This window comes from Lissotriton vulgaris, chromosome 9 (genome assembly GCF_964263255.1).
Source record: "Lissotriton vulgaris chromosome 9, aLisVul1.2, whole genome shotgun sequence".
Lineage (NCBI taxonomy): Eukaryota > Metazoa > Chordata > Amphibia > Caudata > Salamandridae > Lissotriton > Lissotriton vulgaris.
The window spans coordinates 1,030,321,840-1,030,340,042 of NC_141697.1; the positions used below are offsets into that span (position 1 = coordinate 1,030,321,840).

Sequence of the window (18,203 nt, forward strand, 5' to 3'; positions counted from 1 at the left end):
GTGCCAGTCTTCCCTTATCTCAATTACTGGTTTTTGAAGGCAGGCTAGCCACAGGCTGTCGTGTCTCCCACCTACAGACTACAGTCAATGTCCAGCATTCGCTGGGCTTCACTATCAACGTGCCAAAGTCATACCTGACTCCTTCTCTGATGCTCACTTTCATCCGAGCTGATCTGGACAGAGTGCAGTTTTGAAACTAACCTCCAGACCGGCGAGTCCAGGATATTCAGGCTATGATACCGATGTTTCAGCCTCTAGCCTGGATTTCGGTGAGAATGACTGTTAATCTGCTGGGCCTCATTGCCTCCTGAAAGCTGCTAGTGATGCGTGCCAGATGGCATATGCAGGATCTGCAGTGGGACCTGAAGTCCCAGTGGGCGCAGCATCAAGGGAATCTCTCTGCCATGGTCCAGAACTCAGAGGGACCTGCACAAGACCTGCAGTGGTGGCTAACAAATCGCAATTGGGTCAGAGGAAGACCCCTCTCCCTTCCCCAACCAGATCTCATAGTAGATACAAATGTGTCACTTCTGGGATGGAGCTGCCATCTGGGAGAGGTGGAGATTAGAGGGCTCTGGTCCCCGGCGGAATCCGGACTCCACATCAACATGCTGGAGTTCCGAGCGATCCGATTGGCTTTGAAAGCCTTTCTACCCTACATCAAAGGAAGGCTAGTTTAGGTGTTCTTAGAAAACACCACTGCCCTGTAGTACTGCAACAAACAGGGCGGAGTGTGGTCGTGGACTCTTTGTGAAGAGGCCCTGCATTTCTGGACATGGCTGGAACAGCAGAGCATATCCCTGGTGGTTCAACACCTGGCAGGTTCCTTGGAGCCAAGGGCGGACAAACTCAGCCGTCCATGCTTAGCGGATCACTAATAGCATCTCCATCCGGCGGTGGCGTAAAGTCTCTTTCAGCAGTGGTGAACGCCTTGGTTAGATCTATTCGCCTCCGTAGAAAACGTGCATTGTCAGCAGTTTTGTGCACTGGGGTTTCCAAGGCGGCTCTCGCTCGGAGACGCTTTTTGACTCGAGTGTAGCTCAGGCTTCCTGTCAGCCTTTCCGCCCATACCGCTCCTGCCCAGAGTTCTCAAGAAGATCAGGAACGACCAGGTCCAAGTCATCCTTGTGGCTCCTGACTGGGCACGGAGCGTCTGGTATCCCGACCTTCTGCAAATGAGCATCGATTCTGATCAGGCTGCCCATTCAGGAAGATCTTCTGTCACAGCTGCAGGGGAGGGTCCTCCACCCAAACCTGTCAACTTCACGCCTTCTTGCGTGGAGATTAAGCTGCAGCAGTTGATAGCTTCCGACCTTCCTCCCAAAGTTTATAATGTTATTCTGACAGCCAGGCAAACCTCCACTAAGACTGTATATGCCAGACGGTGGAAGAAACTTGTAAAATGTTGTACAGAAAAGTTCATCGACCCTCTTTCTGCTTTTCTTTCTGATATTCTACTGTTCATGTTGACCCTTGCCCAGCAGGGTTCTGGTCTGGGCACCCTCAAAGGGTATTTGTCTGCATTTTCTGCCTTCCTGAGTCTGCCAGACCAATCATCTTTACTTAAATCCCCCATTTTACGTATATATTCCTTAAAAGTCTTGTACATATGTTTTCAGCTTCCCCCTTCATTATGCCTCAGTGGGACCTTAATTTGATTCTTATCCTTATGTGTGCTCTTTTCGAGCCTCTGGATAATTGCCCCCTCTGGCTGCTCACAATAAAAAGAGCCTTTTTTAATGGCAATACATCTGCCAGGAAGGTGAACAATCTGCAGGCTCTGTCGTTCAAACCTCCCTTTCAGATGATATTTCCTGACAAATTTGTGCTTCACATTAGGGCCTCTTTCATCCCGAAAGTGGTAACACCCTTTTGTGTGGGACAATCTGTTAACTTGCTCACTTTGTGCCCTCCTCCACATCCCACTAAGAAAGAGGAGCGACTCCACCATCTGGACCGAAAAAAGAGCGTTGTCGTTCGTTCTACCTTGACCGCACGAAAGAGTTCCGGGTGGACGACCAACTCTTAGTGGGGTATGAGGTGCGAAGAAAGGACGGGCGCTGCAGAAAAGGATCAGCTCACGATGAGTTGTTTTCTGAAGCCTTTATAGCTCATTCCACCCAAACTAAAGCTGCTACCACTGCATTAGCACGTGGAGTCCCAGTCCTGGAAATCTGTCAGGCAGCAACGTGGGCATCCCTGCACACGTTTGTTAAGCATTACTGCCTGGACAGTCTGGTCCGCAGGGATGGCTGTTTTCCCTATTTGGACCTGAGGGACTTCTTCCCCTACACCGGGGATGGTATTGCTTGGATATCTATTCAGAGGTAAGTAATCTGCAGCTAGATATCTTCATCAGATTGACAAGTTGACCTTCGGTAACGCCTAATCTGTTAGACATGATCTAGCTGCAGATTCCTTACTGACCCACTCATCCCCCCCACGCTGCGGACAATTTTACTAGGTTCAAGGTCTTTCCCTTGCAGGGTTTCAGTTTTTAAACACACCAGTACTCTTCACAGCTCTAGGTTTCTGGCTTGCAAATTCATGAAAAGTAACTGTCGTCAGCGCACGAGATGTCACATATATAAGTGACGAGGATGTCACTTCATGCGCTGACGACTCGGACAGTGTCACGCGGAGCCGACCGATGCCCTGTACAGGCGCGCAGGGTTATTGCTCAAAGAAATATCTTCTGGATCCAGACTGACGCCTTGAAATGGAAAGGTAAGGAATCTGCAGCTCCATCACGTCTCTATTAGATAAGGCAGTACCGAAGGTAAGTAACTTGACTTTTAGGGGTGTTAAAGGAGTGACAAGTAGTAGCCAATGGGCTACTTACCTTTAGGGTGTCTACACCCTCAATTTGACCACTTCCTGTGGGAAGTGGGCATAACCCTGACCCAGATAGCCTAATTCTGGTAAAACCAAGAAGGTGGAATTCTAAAAGTCAAGTCCACTTCAGGTATCCCACCTTAGGGGTGGTACTAGCCTCAGAGGAGGGCAGCCACATGACTGTAAAATGTTCTCACCTGTCCTGGTGCCAAATGGGCCCAGGGCAGGAGGTAACATTTCTCCTGTCTGGGAGCCTTGGGTCGCATATCAAAGGCGGTAGAGGCCTTAGAAGCCTCCTGCCTTGATATGCTGATAACTTAGCCATCTTGCTTGGAGGAGGTGGCAACACCTCCGGCCAGAGCAGGCATTGCTTCTGCCCTCAGAGAGTGCATGTTCTCACCTGCAAGGGGTCAGAAACCTATCTGGGGTGGCAGGCTGGTCTACCTTAGTGAGCCAGCACACCAGTAGTCAGTAGGTTGTTTTGGAGCACCTGTAAGGTTCCCTCTGAGTACAGAGTTTAATAAATCCACCAGTGGAATTAGTGTGCATTTATTAATCTAAGGTGTTTGATACCAAACACCATAGATTTCAGTGAAGCCATCATGTAGCTGGGGAACTTGTTTTTACCAGTGTCCGGCACATGTACTTGAAATGGCTTCCCTGTTCACTTGTGATATCTATCTAAGAATTGACTTAGACACCATAGGTGCATATCTGCTCATGCAGGTTTGTCTGCACATGTAATATAGTGCACCCTGCCTTAGGGCTGTAATGCCTGCTGTAGGGGTGACTTACCTATACTGCATGCAGTGTCTGTAGGCATTGCGTACAGGGGTTACGCCATGTTGTGACTTTACTTTTGTCTGCACCATGGCTCGCAGCCTGTAATGGCAGTATGCATGTTGATGCTGAGGGATCTCTTAGGATTGTACAATACGTGCTGCAGCTCGCAGGGATCCTCTTTAATACCCCATGCCCTAGGTACCAGGGGTACCATTTACTAGGGACGTATCGGTAGTGTTAATTGGGGATCAATTGTACAGTTTTAGTGAAAGAAGTCTGGTCCTAGAGACCTGGATAGCAGGAACCCAGTGCACTTCTGTCGAAATTGCATCAGATACCAGGCAAAAAGTGGGGACGACCATGTAAAAAAGGAGAACTTTTATTCACCATTCTCTTCTGAATGTGGTCTAATAATTTTTGTAATCAGTTTTATGAAATTCTATTTACATTAGTAAAACCTTTTCGCTCCTGTAAGGCAGAGATTAAGCAAAAGCCCAATTTTCGGTAATGCAATATACTGCACAAATACAGCTAACATAAGCATAATAAGGACCGGTATCTTTGCTGAATTGCAAGCAAGAAGTAATTATTAGATGACAATTTTCTGCATCCTCCTTCAGGAGGTTATCTTTAAAATAAATTCAGTACACCTGTTGAAAACAATGTGTGCAAAAGATGGCTATATGTTGTTTCTCGACCTCATATTGACTTGCAAATACGTTTTATATTATAACTGTTGCTTTGTTGTGGCCTTGCTTTCTTGTTCATTATGTTGTATTTTCTTCTAGGTTTCCAGGCACTGCCCTCAAAGGAAAAACATACAAGCCACTGTTTGATTATTTCTTGAAGGTAAGATATTTTCTTGTGTCTACCTTTAATAGAGACTGTTGAAACTTGCTTTCTGCAGAATCAACTGTGATCTGAGTTTTTAGGTGCCTTGTATGTGCCATAAGTTACAGCTCACCTAACATTTCAGCCTAAATACTAGCATTTCTTTGTTGTAGCAGGGTGGCGATGGTGGGAAGATTATGTTATGTTATTTCTACTTGTACCTCGCTCGGTTACTACAAGAGTGTCCCGGCGCGAGCCTTGAGAGGAGGTACATGGTCGGCTTAGTTGAAGAGGAAGGTTTTAAATTATTCTTGAACAGGGCAAGGTCCTGAATACTACGAAGAGCAAGCAGAAGTGCATTCCAAGCCAGAACTGCCTTCACACTTGGAGAGCTTCAAGGAGAGTACGTTCACCATCCGGTCGTTGGTGCTCGCCATGGCACTACACCAATCACACTCTTCCATTTGTTCCTTCCGTGGCTACAGTAGGGGTTACCAGCTACGTCCTTTAAAGCAGAGCCACCATGACAAACAGGCTTCCCAGCCTCTTTATGGCTGTGAATGCGGTCTCAAAAGTCCAAGGGAACCGAGGATGGAGATTTGGTCAGTCCGCCACCCCCCCACCTCCACCGTGATGCTCCTAAACCCCATTAGTATGCCCTCGTATCAACATGGGCACCCTGTTGGAGGCATGATCAGGCACCCCCAGCCCTAATGGCTAGTCATAACTTTGTACAAGTAGGATGCTCCAAATTGTCCGACGGGGTTACTTATGACCTTCCCATTCTACAAACCCGACAGCCTCTTCCACCGTTCTCTGATAGACTGACTGAAGACCACGTCTCCTTGTTGCACCAGGAAGTTAGGGTCTTTATGCCAAAGGAGCCATCAAGATGGTGCCGGCCGCAGAAGTAGGTTGTGGTTGCAATTCTCACTACTTCTTGGTGGCAAAGAAGGATGGAGGACTCCTTAGATCTGCACCCTCTTAATGTTTTCATGAGGAAGAAGAATTTCAACATGCTAACACTTTCTCAGGTCTCGTCTGTGCTAGACCCTGGAGACTGGATGGTAGCATTGGACCTGCAGGACGCCTATTTTCATATCCAATCTGTTGGACCCGGCCCTTTGGGCAGGTTCACCCCGAGACTTTTTGCTTTTTCTAGCCTCTTTCTGTGACCTGGTGTTTGTGATTTTAGGCCTCTGCGCACTTTTTCACTGTGGTACAGTGTAAAGTGCTTGAGCTCTCTGTGTATGTGTGGTGAGTGACCTGCCCTCCCATAGGAATGAATGGGGAATATGTATGCCCATGGTAGTTCCTGCTGTGTGGGGAGTGCAGGGGCGAGTTTGGTATGAGAGAACTCGTGAGACTGAATGCTGAGAAATGGTATATGCGGCATGACTGTGTCTAGTCTAGAAGTGCCACTTTTAGAAGTTGGCATATTTGTGTAATTTGTGTCTGGCGTGTGATTGGCTGGTGAGCCTGGTCCAGGAGTGCCTGGGCCTGCTTGTGGATTGACTGTCTGGTTTGAGGGTGACAGGGGCTGGAGAGCCCAGGAGGTTGTCTGAGTCAGCCCATGGATGAAAGGCAGCATCTGCTGCCAGGGAAGTGGGAGGAGATGGCACCTGATAGTGAAGGGCTGTGCCTGCCAAACAACAATGCTGGCTCCACCCCCCCGCTGGGCGACTGTCACCTCTGTCCCTGATACTGACAGGACTTCCCTATAACCAGTTCTAGCTGGTTCTCACACTGCCTACACAAAGACTTCAAAGACTTTTCTGTGTATAAGAAGTGGCTGTGTCCCCTTCCAAAATGTTCTTGTTTCTGACTTGAATCTACCAGGGGCGGGCGCTGCCCAGCCCCTGGATGCCTGGTGGACTACTGGGGGACCCCTTTCCCTATGCCTGGGCTGATGGGGGGACTTGGCCCAGCCCCTGGACACCCGATGGACTTTCCCTGTGGACCTTTGCCTGTGGTCCCCTGCTACAGACTTCTGGGGACTTTCTCTTGCTTTTGCCAAGGCTTGTTATGGCCTAAAGTGGCTGGAAGGACCTTGCTGCATCCCCTGAAGCACTTCTGTGGACCCTTCTTGCTTTAGGGGTCATTTCTAGGGGGCTGTGGGTGCTACCAGTGCCCCCAGCGCGATGGAAGCGCTTTATTTTTGTCTCCTAGCGATTGAGAGCGCTTTATTTTGGACCCGTAGCGAGCGTGTCGCTATCACGCATTTTGCGTGAGGTTTTGCAGGTGCCACCCTGCTTGATGCCCGATATTGTTATATCTTTATTTACGGGTGCCACCCCGTTTTTATTTAATTACTTGAAGCCGGTGCCCACCCGGCATTGCCTCAGGTTGATTTCACCGCCGCTGGCCCGGAGATCGAGAGAGAGGAGCTGCGCCCCCCCCCCCCCCTGCCAAGGGCCGCGCTGCCATTGGCGGCCCTTGGCGGCCCTTGGCGCAGGAAGCCAGGCAGATTCTTCCCGTGACGTGGGTGGGGCCTCGAGGCGGTCATTTCCGCTTTCCCCTGCCCGGAGGAAGCCTGCTTGGGCGTTCGTTGCCGGTCTCCCGTGTGGAGAGGGAGACCGGAAAGGCTGGCCGCGGCACGAGACCAGGGAAGAAGATGGCGGCGTCTGTTGTGGGGCTCCCGAGAGGGAGCCCCGAGATGAGGAGCAGCAGCCAAGAGCCCCGCAGGCTCCATTCGGGAGTCGTGGGGGTGAGGCGAAGAGGCAGTAGCAGGCGCTGTCCCAGAGCCCCCGGAGACAGAGTGAAGCAGCCCGGTGAGTTGAGAACGGGCATGGGGGGGGCTCCTGGCTGGTGCCAGTAAAGAAGCAGGTACAGCGCAAGGGCGGCCCCGGATGGCAGTGGGCCGCCCCACCGTTTCCCAGAGCCTCAGTGGCTCCCCCGGCACTCCAGTAAGTTGTCCAAAGCCTAGAGGGCTCTGGTGTTTAAGGGGCCCGAGGGCTCCAGGGGCCAGGTGTGTCTCCCGAGCCCAAATGGCTCCAACGACGGGGCCATAATTGATTCAGAGCCTCGAGGCTCCCACGACCACGGGGGCATGATTATTTAAAAGAGCCTGTGTGGCTATCCCCCTGGCCCCATTTCTACGCACTAGTGTTTGGGGACATGTTGAGTGGTTAAGGAGCCAGTGGGCTCCCTGGGGGCTAATGTTATCTGTAGAGCCTGTGGGCTCCAACGATGGGCAGGTTGGCGTCAGAGCCTGTGTGGCTCCAGCAGGGGGCGCAATTTGCTTGAAGGGCCACTGAGGGCCCTGTCGCAGTTTTGTCTCCAGCTGCCCAGCAATTAGTGGGCAGCTGCACCGTTTAGGCGCAATTGGAGAGAGAGTCCCTGTGTGGGACAGAGGGGGCACAGTGGTGCCCGGCCTGCTACAGCTGCGCAGCACTTAGTGCCAGCTGCAACGTTTAGGCCCTTGTGATTGTTCACAGGTGCCCAGCAAGTAGTGGGAACCTGCTACGTTTAGGCTTGTGCTTAGACTGGCGCTGCATGCCCTGACATTTGGACCCAGGGCATCTTTGCCCCAACAAGGCCAGTTGGCCTAGGGACTGCCACAGGTGGTGGCTTATGTAAGTTGTGCGCAATGTGGTTATCTGCTATGTCTAGGATGGTAACTGCCTACTGTGTGTTTTTGCGCTATTGAGTTGTTGTGCACCTCTGAATGTATTTCTATGCATCATGTGTCTTCCTTTCCTTCCCTGCGCTGCACCTCTGAATGTTTTAGGCATCATGTGTCTTCTTGCGCTGCACCTCTGAATGTAGTTTATTGCATCATGTGCTCTGTCCTGAGCACGCTGAATTTGTAGGTTTATGCATCATGTGTTTCCCTTGTCTTACACCTCTGAATGTATTTTTATGCATCACATGTCTTTCTTTCCTGCGCTGCACCTCTGAATGTTTTAGGCATCATGTGTCTTCTTGCGCTGCACCTCTGAATGTGATTGTAATGCATCATGTGCCTTATTCTTAACACCGCTGAATGTGTAGGTTTATGCATCATGTGTTTCCCTTTACTACTCCTCTGAATGTATATTTATGCATCATGGGTAATGTGTTCTTTCCTAGACCCCTAAACGCTGTGTGATACTTAGGTGGTTGCTCTTTTTAGTGCAGGTGGTCCTAGTACCTGTTACCAGTAGTTACTGGTTGTGATTTATAACTGTTACTTTGTGCTACAGTGATTTTATATTCTTTTATTCTAATTTCTGACAGTATTTCATTTCTACTAAGTGCTGATTATGACAGTGGCCCATGTGGCCCTGTCCTGTACATAATCCCATGTGAATATTGCCTGTGCCAGTTGGCACCATGTATTTTGTGTGATACTATCTGATGTGTTTTTAGAATACAAAAGTTATTTTTATAATAACCTTGTGTGGAGTTCCTTTTGTGGTGTGCCTAGTATGTTGTTGCTGTTGTGCGCCGGCGCAAATGCTTTACACATTGCCTCCGAGTTTAGCCTTACTGCTCGTGCCAAGCTACCAAGGGGGTGAGCAGGGGTTATCTTGGCATGTGACTCCCTTGCCCTGACTAGAATGGTGGTTTCTGCCTGGCTTTGGTGTCAGCCCTAGCCTACCAGAAATAGCCAGTTCTAACACAATCCAATCCCAAAATTCTTTATTTCGGTCATTTAGACCATAAAAGATACAATGCATATTCACAGTTAAATCTTGACTATTATAAAAACACATTACATACAATTACTTCCCATTATAATCCAGGCATAAATGAGGGATAAAAGACAGTTCATAGCATTGTCCGTACATTCAGTAATTTTTTCCTTATCTGCCACATGGCTGTTAAGAATTTAGCAACTGCAAAAACTATGTCGGGCAGAGTACTAGTTTTCAATATTCTGTACGCATACAGATGACTCCTAAATCCCAAGTTCCTGCATAACGGCACCAGCCAGTATTTTCTGGGTCTATTGTATGCTGGGCAGAAAAACAAGAGGTGGATTTCATCTTCATCTTGATTATTACAGCCTGGACAAATGTTGTCATCCCCCTTTAGCCATTTACAAGTAAAGGTTCTAGTAGGCAATGTGCCTAACCTCCATAGTATAAACAATTTTCTTGCTAAAATGGGAAAAATGTTCATATCCTTATCCCCAGTGTTACCTGTGGTTCACAGTGGAACTGGAGCATTTCCAGTTTGCTGTGCTCCCCTTTGTTCTCACCAGTGCCACTTGGGTGTTCACTAAGGTTATGGTGGTGGTCGGAGTTCCCGTCTTTCCCCATTTCGACGAGTGGCTACTGAAGGTGGGCTTGCCACAGGCAGTCTTTACCCACCCCCAGACTACAGCTGACTTCTTTGGGGTTCACTATCCATGTGGACACAATGCAATTCTGTGCCTATCCTCTGGAGTGGGGAGTCCAGGGCAATCGGGCTGTTATATCGGTATTTCAACCTCAGTCCTGGATTTTGGTGAGACTGACTCTGAGACTGCTGGATCTGATGGGCTCCTACATCCTGGTGGTGAAGCACACTGGTTGGCCTATGAAGGCTCTATAGTGGAATCTTAAATCCCAGTGGGCACAACACCAGGGCACTCTTTCCGATCTGGTCCAGAACACTAAAGAGACAGCAAAAGACCTGCAGTGGTGGCTAATGGACTGCAGTTGGGTCAGCAGCAGCCCCCTCATCCTTTCCCCCACTGAGCTGACAGTGGTGACCGATCCATCCCTTCTGGGATGGGGGAGCCATCTGGGGTTAGACGGAGATCAGAGGTTTCTGGTCTCCAGCAGAGACTCGGCTCCACATCTGGAACTGAGGACAGATTTCTTGCCATTAAAAGCTTTCCTGCCCCCTATCAAAGGGAAGTTGTCCAAGTGTTCATGGACAACACTACCTCCATGTGGTATTGTAACAAGCAGGACGTAGTGTGGTCCTGGACCTTGTGCCAGGAGGCTCTGCGACTGTTAACATGGCTGGATTGTCAGGATATTTTTCTCTACATGAATCACCTGGCAGGATCTTTGAACTCCAGGCAAACTCAGTCAGCAATACCTCATGGACCACAAATGATGTCTGCACCCAGGGAACGCTCCAGGTCTCTTTTAGGATATGAGAGAGTCTTGGCTAGATCTTTTCGCCACTGCTGAAAACACACAATGTCTGCACTTTTGCACGCTGGAGTTTCCAAAACCGCTCTTGCTTGGGGACGCATTCCGACTAGACTGGAATATGGGACTTTTATACGCCTTTCTACTAATACCTCTCCTCCCCCGAGTACTGAAAAAGATGAGAACCGACTTGGCCCGAGTCCTCCTGGTGGCTCTGGATTGGGTGAGGAGAGTATGGTATCCAGAACTCCTGGGCATGTGTATCTGAACTCCGATCAGGCTGCCCCTTCTGTAGGATATGCTGGTGCAACAGCAGGGAGGGTTCTGCACACTCTTCATCTTCATGCTAGGAGATTGAGCAGTGGCAGTGGATGGTCTTCTACCTTCCTCCTGAAGTTTGTGAGTTCATCTTGGCAGCCATGTGCCCATCAATTTAAAGTTTATATGACTGTTGTTGGGGCATGTTTGTGGCTTGGTGGGCGGAGAAACGCGCTGACCCACTTTCTGCACCCTTGTCGGAAGTGCTGTTGTTTGTTTTGTCCTTAGCCAGGCAGGGACTTTCTCTGGTCACAGTTAAGGGGTATCTTTTGTCCATCTCTGCTTTTTTACAGTAGCCGGACCATCCCTCCCTGTTTAAGTCACCTGTCATGACGCGTTATCTGAAAGGTCTTCAGCACGTTTCTTCCCAAACATGTTGTGCCCCAATGGGATCTTAATTTGTTTTTAACCTATTTGATGTGTTCCCACGTTGGATTCAATGAGCAGCTGCCCTCTAAGACTTCTGACTTTCAAGACGGTCTTGTGGGTGGCCATAACATCGGCCAGGAGGGTTAGCCAGTTATAAGCACTTTCTGTTCATCCAATGTACACCAGCTTCTTCCTAGACAAACTGCCTCTTTTCTTTCGAAGGAGGTAACCAGATTGGCCAAAACATCATGTTATCGACTTCCTCTGCTCCACCGCACTCGATTGCCTGGATCCTAAGAGGGGAGTCATTCGATATTGCTCTCACTGAAGAGCACTGGATGGATAATCATTCTTAGTAGGGTTTACTGGAACAAAGAAGGGGAGAGCAGTTCAGAAACTGACCAGCTCCAGGTGGTTTGTACTTTGCATAAGGATAGTAGCCAAGAAGCAACCCTCTGAGGGATTGCGAGCTTATTCCACCGGAGCCAAAGCTACTGCATTAGCTTTTGGAGTTCCTGTCCTGGACATCTGTTAGGCTGCTTCATGGGCACACATTTACCAAACACTACTACCTTGACAGTCAGGTCTGTCGTGACCAGCACTTTACTTTTTCGGCCCACCAGGATTTTTTGGTCTGAGCCAGGTTTCATGCCCACCCATTAGGAGATATTGCTTTGGTATCTGTCCTAAGGTAAGTAATCTGCGGCTAGATAGAGTCTTTACCTGATAAGGCGTTATAATAGATTAGTAACCTGTTCTTCCACTTTTAATGACAACTATATTGACGAAGAGCAAGTGCAACATTTATACCAGATAGAATGCAGCTCTGATGCACCAGCTGCACAAGTCTATGCAGAATGCTAACAGCTTAGTTGGCTGTGGAGAAGGCCCTTCCCTTGAGTTATGAACTTCTCTTAAAGCCACTATGTCTGAAGAACTTGTCCTGGTCTATTCAAAGGTGCCTCGACCTGCCATTGCACTATCCCTTTTGTCTCAGAATGATCCCCCTCCTTCGCTTATAGAGCCAGAGGCATTCTCTGTATACCTGTGCTAAAGGCTTAGCTGCCTCAGGAATCATCCGTATTGCATTTTCTCTCCAGTCTATCCTCTGCTGTCCTAGGGTTATCACCATTCCATTGGCTTTTGAATGAGCATCTCATGCTCCCGATGGGCTGAATCAGATTCTGATGCTCATATAGGAAATAAGAACATCAATAAAACAATAAGAGGTGTGACCTGCGCTTATTAGTTGACCTGAATTATTTATTCAAGTTGTTTAAAAAAAAAATCTTATTCTTATTAGTTGAATGGCCTCCCTTTGATGTGGCTTGTAGTCAAGGGTTTGTTAAGGTTCCACGGATGAATGCAAGTCCATGTGTAAGCCCTAATGGGTGAAACTTGCCCTGTTGCTGTGGAGGACTGATGGTGGGTCAAACCTCAGTCCTCAGCTGGTGTCCCTTTGACTGACTATACAATCTTGCTGAAGTGGGTCTCCATTGCTTCCGCTTCTTCAGTTTCTTAGTACTCCACAGGGTCGTACCATGGGACACATTGACTGACCACAGGAATGGGTTATATAGAACCACAATTTGGCGGTACTTCACTTATGTGGCTGATATTGCACTTGTTAACTTCAAAAGTCGGTGCCAAGACAGTGGCAGCATTCGGAGACTTGCTATCACGCTAAATGCTTCATGATGTATGGCAAGACTCATATCAGTGAGATAGTGCATTTTCATTTTATTGTCCCATGCATATATTGCAGGTAAGGCTAGATACATTAAGGATTAGTCCAGGATTTGTAGGACTGGCTACCAACATAGAGTATTTGTATTGGACCCTCTCAAACCATAATCCTCTCTTACTGATGGTGAGATGGGGTAGACAATGTGTCTTTATTCAGTCATGGTGCCTTCAGGTAATGGCACTTCAGCATTTAGTCCTCAGGGAGGCTATAGGGGGCACCGTTAAACATTCTTTTGGTCTGAAGCGTGTTTATTCTATGAAGGTAGGGCGGCCTGTATTTAGATGGCAGCTCACCTCCAAATCAATTCTTTGATTAGATTTATGGAAATTAATTGCTCTGGGGTCCCCACGTTTAGGGGGGGGAATATTTAACATTTATGACTGAAGTGAAGATTCCTACAGTGCAGAAAAAGGATTAGAAATAAGTAACATTTCCTTCTTCCTTTTCTCTGGCATTGGTTCATTAATCAAACATCATTTCTGTATTGTCTAGAAACGCTTATGTACCGCTTTAGCTGCATTACATTAATTTAAAATATATTTTTGTCCTCTTTTAATTCTCTTCACGACAAGCAGGATATATTATGACAAATGGTAGCTTTCAGTGTGATCATCTGTGATTTATTTTAAATGGTGAGACAAAGATAGTTTGCAATTAGTCCTGATTAGGATGAAAGGATTTCATTAACCTTCCAACACGCTCGCTCGGATCTCTCCTTCCCTTGCCCTGGACATCACTAGTGAATACTTCGTATAAAGTTTAAATCTGCGTTTGAAGTTACTTTCTGAAATGTTTGATTATTTACTTCCATTTATTTCGAGATGTTATTAGGCAAAATTACTTCTATTAACAAGCCACAGTTGGATCTTTTTGGGTCATACTTGATGTAAGTAACATCTCAACAATGTAGAAAGGTCTTGTTCCATTTTCATAAATACACATTTTTCCTAACTGTCCTCTCCTATCCAGAAGACCTGTCTTTCTTTCTGATTCACACCCCTGCCGACTGCATGCTGCAAGACACTGGTTTCAATGCAGGCAAGGCCATCTTTGCATATAATCCTTCTGAGCCCAGTAATGTTATTGTGGATGGATGAATAAAGATAGAGTAGGGCATCCCCTACTTCTTAACATTAGTTAAATAATATTAGCAGATTGATAAGGTGTATGTAATTAAAGAAGAAAAATATCAAATGTATATTTTAAAACTTTCTGTAAATGTGAATGAATTGGAAATTGGAGACTGAATATTACGTTGGTATATTCAGATTGATTCATTGGGAGCAGCACAAGTGCTTCAAACAAAATGTTTAGGGTGAGTTGACTTTAGAATAGCTTTAACCTTCACATTAAAATGTAATTATTCGTTTTTTTAATATTTGTGGATAAAATAAAATATTGTATCATTTATGTATTTATTTCATGGATGTTTGCTTTTTTGCACATTGTTTTTTGGCTCAATTCATTGAAATTGCTTATATCAGGGTTCCCAGATTCCAGTAATGAATAGTGAGGGTCCCCAGAATCCAATAATGATCCAGTGGGGGTCCCCGGATTCCATTAATGGTTAAGTGGTAGTCCAGAGAAGTCAAAAGGGTTACGACTCACTGCTTTAGATAAATGTCTCGGCCATCTCCTCCCTGGCTGTTACTTTGCCAAGTTGCTGGCTCACATTGGGCTTTCATTTTACCCTCCCACTAAAACTACATCCAGTGTCCTGTTTGTTATAGTCTTGTTCTCCCTGTGTACCCTGCCCTGTATCATTGGAACTTGTCTTCTTGGGCTCTCCTAGGAGCTGTACCAGATATCCCCACATCATCTGTTTTAAGCCTTATTACTTCCAAAAAATCTCTGCTCCTAGGTGAGAATGATCAATATTAAAACACTTGCATCTGTTGCCCACCACCGACAGCAATTAAAGAACCATTGTTGCTAAGTTGACTTTGGCTGTTCCAACATTCTGTGAGCAGATCATGTCACATTCTCACTTGATCTCACCAGTGATTCTGTATAACCAGGATAAACTAATAGCAACTTAATTTAAAATGCATTTTACTGAGTCATTCAGTTTTGTTCTGAATAGACACCTTAATCAGTATGGTGTTTTTCAGAGTTTCCACAGCTGGAACCTTAGATGAGGCAGCGATCCATGATCTAGAACTTCCACTTACTGTGTACTTTGTGTTCTTTCAGGCAATTGTGGGTTTCCACAATTAATTAGACGGGTGGCAGCGTCTGTATTGCTATTTCTAACTGCAGTCTTTTTTTGCAGTGTAAAGAAAGTGGTGCCTTTACAATTGTGATTGACAATTATGTGAAGGCGGAAGAAGGTACTGGAGTTGTACACCAGGCTCCTTACTTTGGCGCTGTAAGTATATTTATTTTTAAATATTGATCCTGATGTCTCAATGCTGTTTTCCAGCAGTCACTAATATGCTTAAAGGGTTTCTCAAATTAAATGCATAAATTAAGAAATGACCAATCAAATTGAGAGACTAGTGTGCTGGAAACCAAGAATGTTCTGAACTTTCTTTTCATGGCGATGGCATTTGTAAACGCTTTGTGGGAGGGAAGGGGGGAGCAAGGGTGGCATCAGAGAAATAGAATCAATTTTAGACTAACCACCACAGATTTATATATGAAAGAAAATCCTTATATTGTGTCTGGTTGCAGTCGACTCTCTGTACATCATTGTTTAAATTGATGCAGTAGACTTTAACTACCCAGTTCTCCCATTCCTAGAGGCCAATTGCCTACTAAGCCACTTCCATTCAGAGTTCTTCCTCTGTCATATGTCTAAGAGGCTCTCTTGAACAGTGGAAGAGAGCCACTGAGCTCATGACAATGGCCAATCCTGGAACTCTGAGAGTATATACAAGCTGGATTGTGGTATTTGGGGTCTTCTTAAGGACACTTTTGAAACGGTGGTTGAGATGCAGACCTGCATTTCATATGTTCTACGAGGAAGAAACTGGACGTTAGGCAAGGTTTTGAAGCTTAAAGTTGAAAAACTGGATAATAAAAGTGAACATTTAGATGCTAACCCATTAAGAACCAACACTGATACAAACAGCTGTCCATAAAGCAGTTGTTTTACACTATAACTGGTAATGCTAGAAAGACTGCTGTGTTTGAGCGGTAAGAGAAAGTCAGAAAATAGGGCATTCTGAAATGTTCAGATAATGGTTATTTGACCTCAGAAGCTATCATTTTTTTAATTTAACCTCGGTATGAACAGTGGCTAAATCATTTTGGGTGAACTCTCAATAATTACTGCACTATTGAAAATTATTTAACTTTGCCTAAAATCGTATCGTTTGCATTAGGATTTGCCTCTTCATTAGTATAATAAGCTTATATGTTGCATTACGTATATATATTAGTAATCTTGTTAATTGTTGTGATAATAGTTCACTTAAATAACATTCAGTGTGATGAATCCTCATAATTCCAATGACTTTTGTTGGGTGAATCATTTCACAAAATGATATATATTTTATTTAGTTTGGGAGACTTTGCTGAGAGAAAAAAAATGTATGTCCTTTCTTATGTTGACTTTTGCTCCAAACAAAGTTTGGCTGTATGAAGTTCTTTTTCCTGTACTCGTTGGGCACACATGGAGAAAAGTGAATATGAAAGCCTCAATTGTTAATCTTTTTGACTGGTGGGATGATCATGTTTCTGGTAAATTCATCTTCTATCTTGCGCATCCTAGTTGTGTGTCCATTAGTAGAAAATAAGGTATTTAATGGTAGCTCATTTAAAGGTCCAATAGGTTCCAGATAAATTCCTCCTTAAATGTATTGGAGTCCTTTCCTTAAGTATTCGCAGGTGGAGAGGACACACGAGGATAGTGAAGAAGCAATGGTGGTTGTTTCAAAATCACTAATTACGGAATCATATTGTCTGTTATGAACTGGCCGTAATTAATTGAGATTTGTTTTATAGTACTATCCAAATGTGTTACAATGTTATGATAATTAGACCGCATTATCACAGACAAGCTAGCTTAAATTGCTTTTCCTTCTGTAATGTGGTTCGTTAATATTCTTCCACAATTTAGACAACCATGCTGTGCGATTTGGTCCTCTTTTCCACAGAATACGGTTTCTCAGAATGATTGTGCTTTCCTTAACTCTCCGGTGACGCAGTCACTTTTTACTGGATTTTTTAATCAACAAAATCTTCAAAAGTGTAGCAGAGGTTGCAAATGTGACTGCTTTGACTGGCCCCACTTGGGCGGTCAGTGGCAAAATGTGGTGCCAGATGCTGCAGGTCTCTGAGTATCAGTAAAAATGTATAACTATTACAAATGTTATTCACAAGAGTACCATCTTCAGTTGAAGTTCTTTGTCTGTTACTTGCTCAGGTATCTGAATTGTATTAAGGTTGCACTATGTGTTTGACATGAGATTATTAAAGGTGTGTTTCAGTATGACCAGCATTACTTTCCAGCAAGGTGCAAAATCCCTTTTCTAGTCATCATAACAGTATTCTGTGTTATTATTCGTTTATGTTATCCTCTGGTATGTAATTGATCTAAAGTTAGCCCCTACTTAACAGTGGCTTCATTTTCTCTTAAGGATGACTACAGGGTTTGCATGGATTTTAACATCATTAAGAAGGACTCTGTGCCGGTTTGTCCTGTGGATGCATCTGGCTGTTTTACAGCTGAAGTGACTGACTTTGTGGGACAATATGTGAAGGTTGGTATGCTTATAAATGCATTCTAAAAAGTGATGAGTACCTATTGAGAGAGGAACACGCTGCAAGTCCTTCCTCTGCTCAAGTGGTTCTGTTGTCTTACATTCATACACTTCCAGCTGTGCAGGGGTGAGTGTGACAGGAGTGGGAAAAGTTTCTATCACTGTTAGGGCATAGCAATAGCTTGAATAATCTATATTTGTGTGCTGTGAAGTTACCTTATTGTTGATGTGTGCCTCGTTTGTTTGTTTGTGGAGTTGATTTGCCATATGAAGAAATTTGGGGAAAATGGACTCTTGCAAAACACCTAGGGCAACAACTTTAAATGTAGTATTGTCTGTCCTGACATGTCATGCACCTTCTGCTATCAATATATAGGGGCAAGTTCCACATCTGGGAATAATACAGTATTTACTTTAGCTACACAACACACTGATAAGTCCATCCACAGAGTTATTTGCCATTGGCATCGAAGCACAAAAATTCCCTAGTTACTCGTCTTCCCTTCTGAAACGTATAATGGGCACCTGAGGGAACCTCTTCTG

The 18,203-nt window shown here is 45.6% G+C and overlaps 1 protein-coding gene across 1 annotated transcript in view; it reads left to right on the forward strand.

The window, feature by feature from the left end:
• The window catches only part of IARS1 (isoleucyl-tRNA synthetase 1), a 553,819-nt gene that overhangs the window by 116,152 nt on the left and 419,464 nt on the right, over positions 1 to 18,203 (forward strand). Inside the window, exons 9-11 of the mRNA XM_086938943.1 lie at positions 4,407 to 4,467; positions 15,227 to 15,322; positions 17,538 to 17,660. Coding sequence (XP_086795069.1) covers positions 4,407 to 4,467; positions 15,227 to 15,322; positions 17,538 to 17,660 — 280 coding nt within the window. The remainder of the gene's footprint in view (positions 1 to 4,406; positions 4,468 to 15,226; positions 15,323 to 17,537; positions 17,661 to 18,203) is intronic.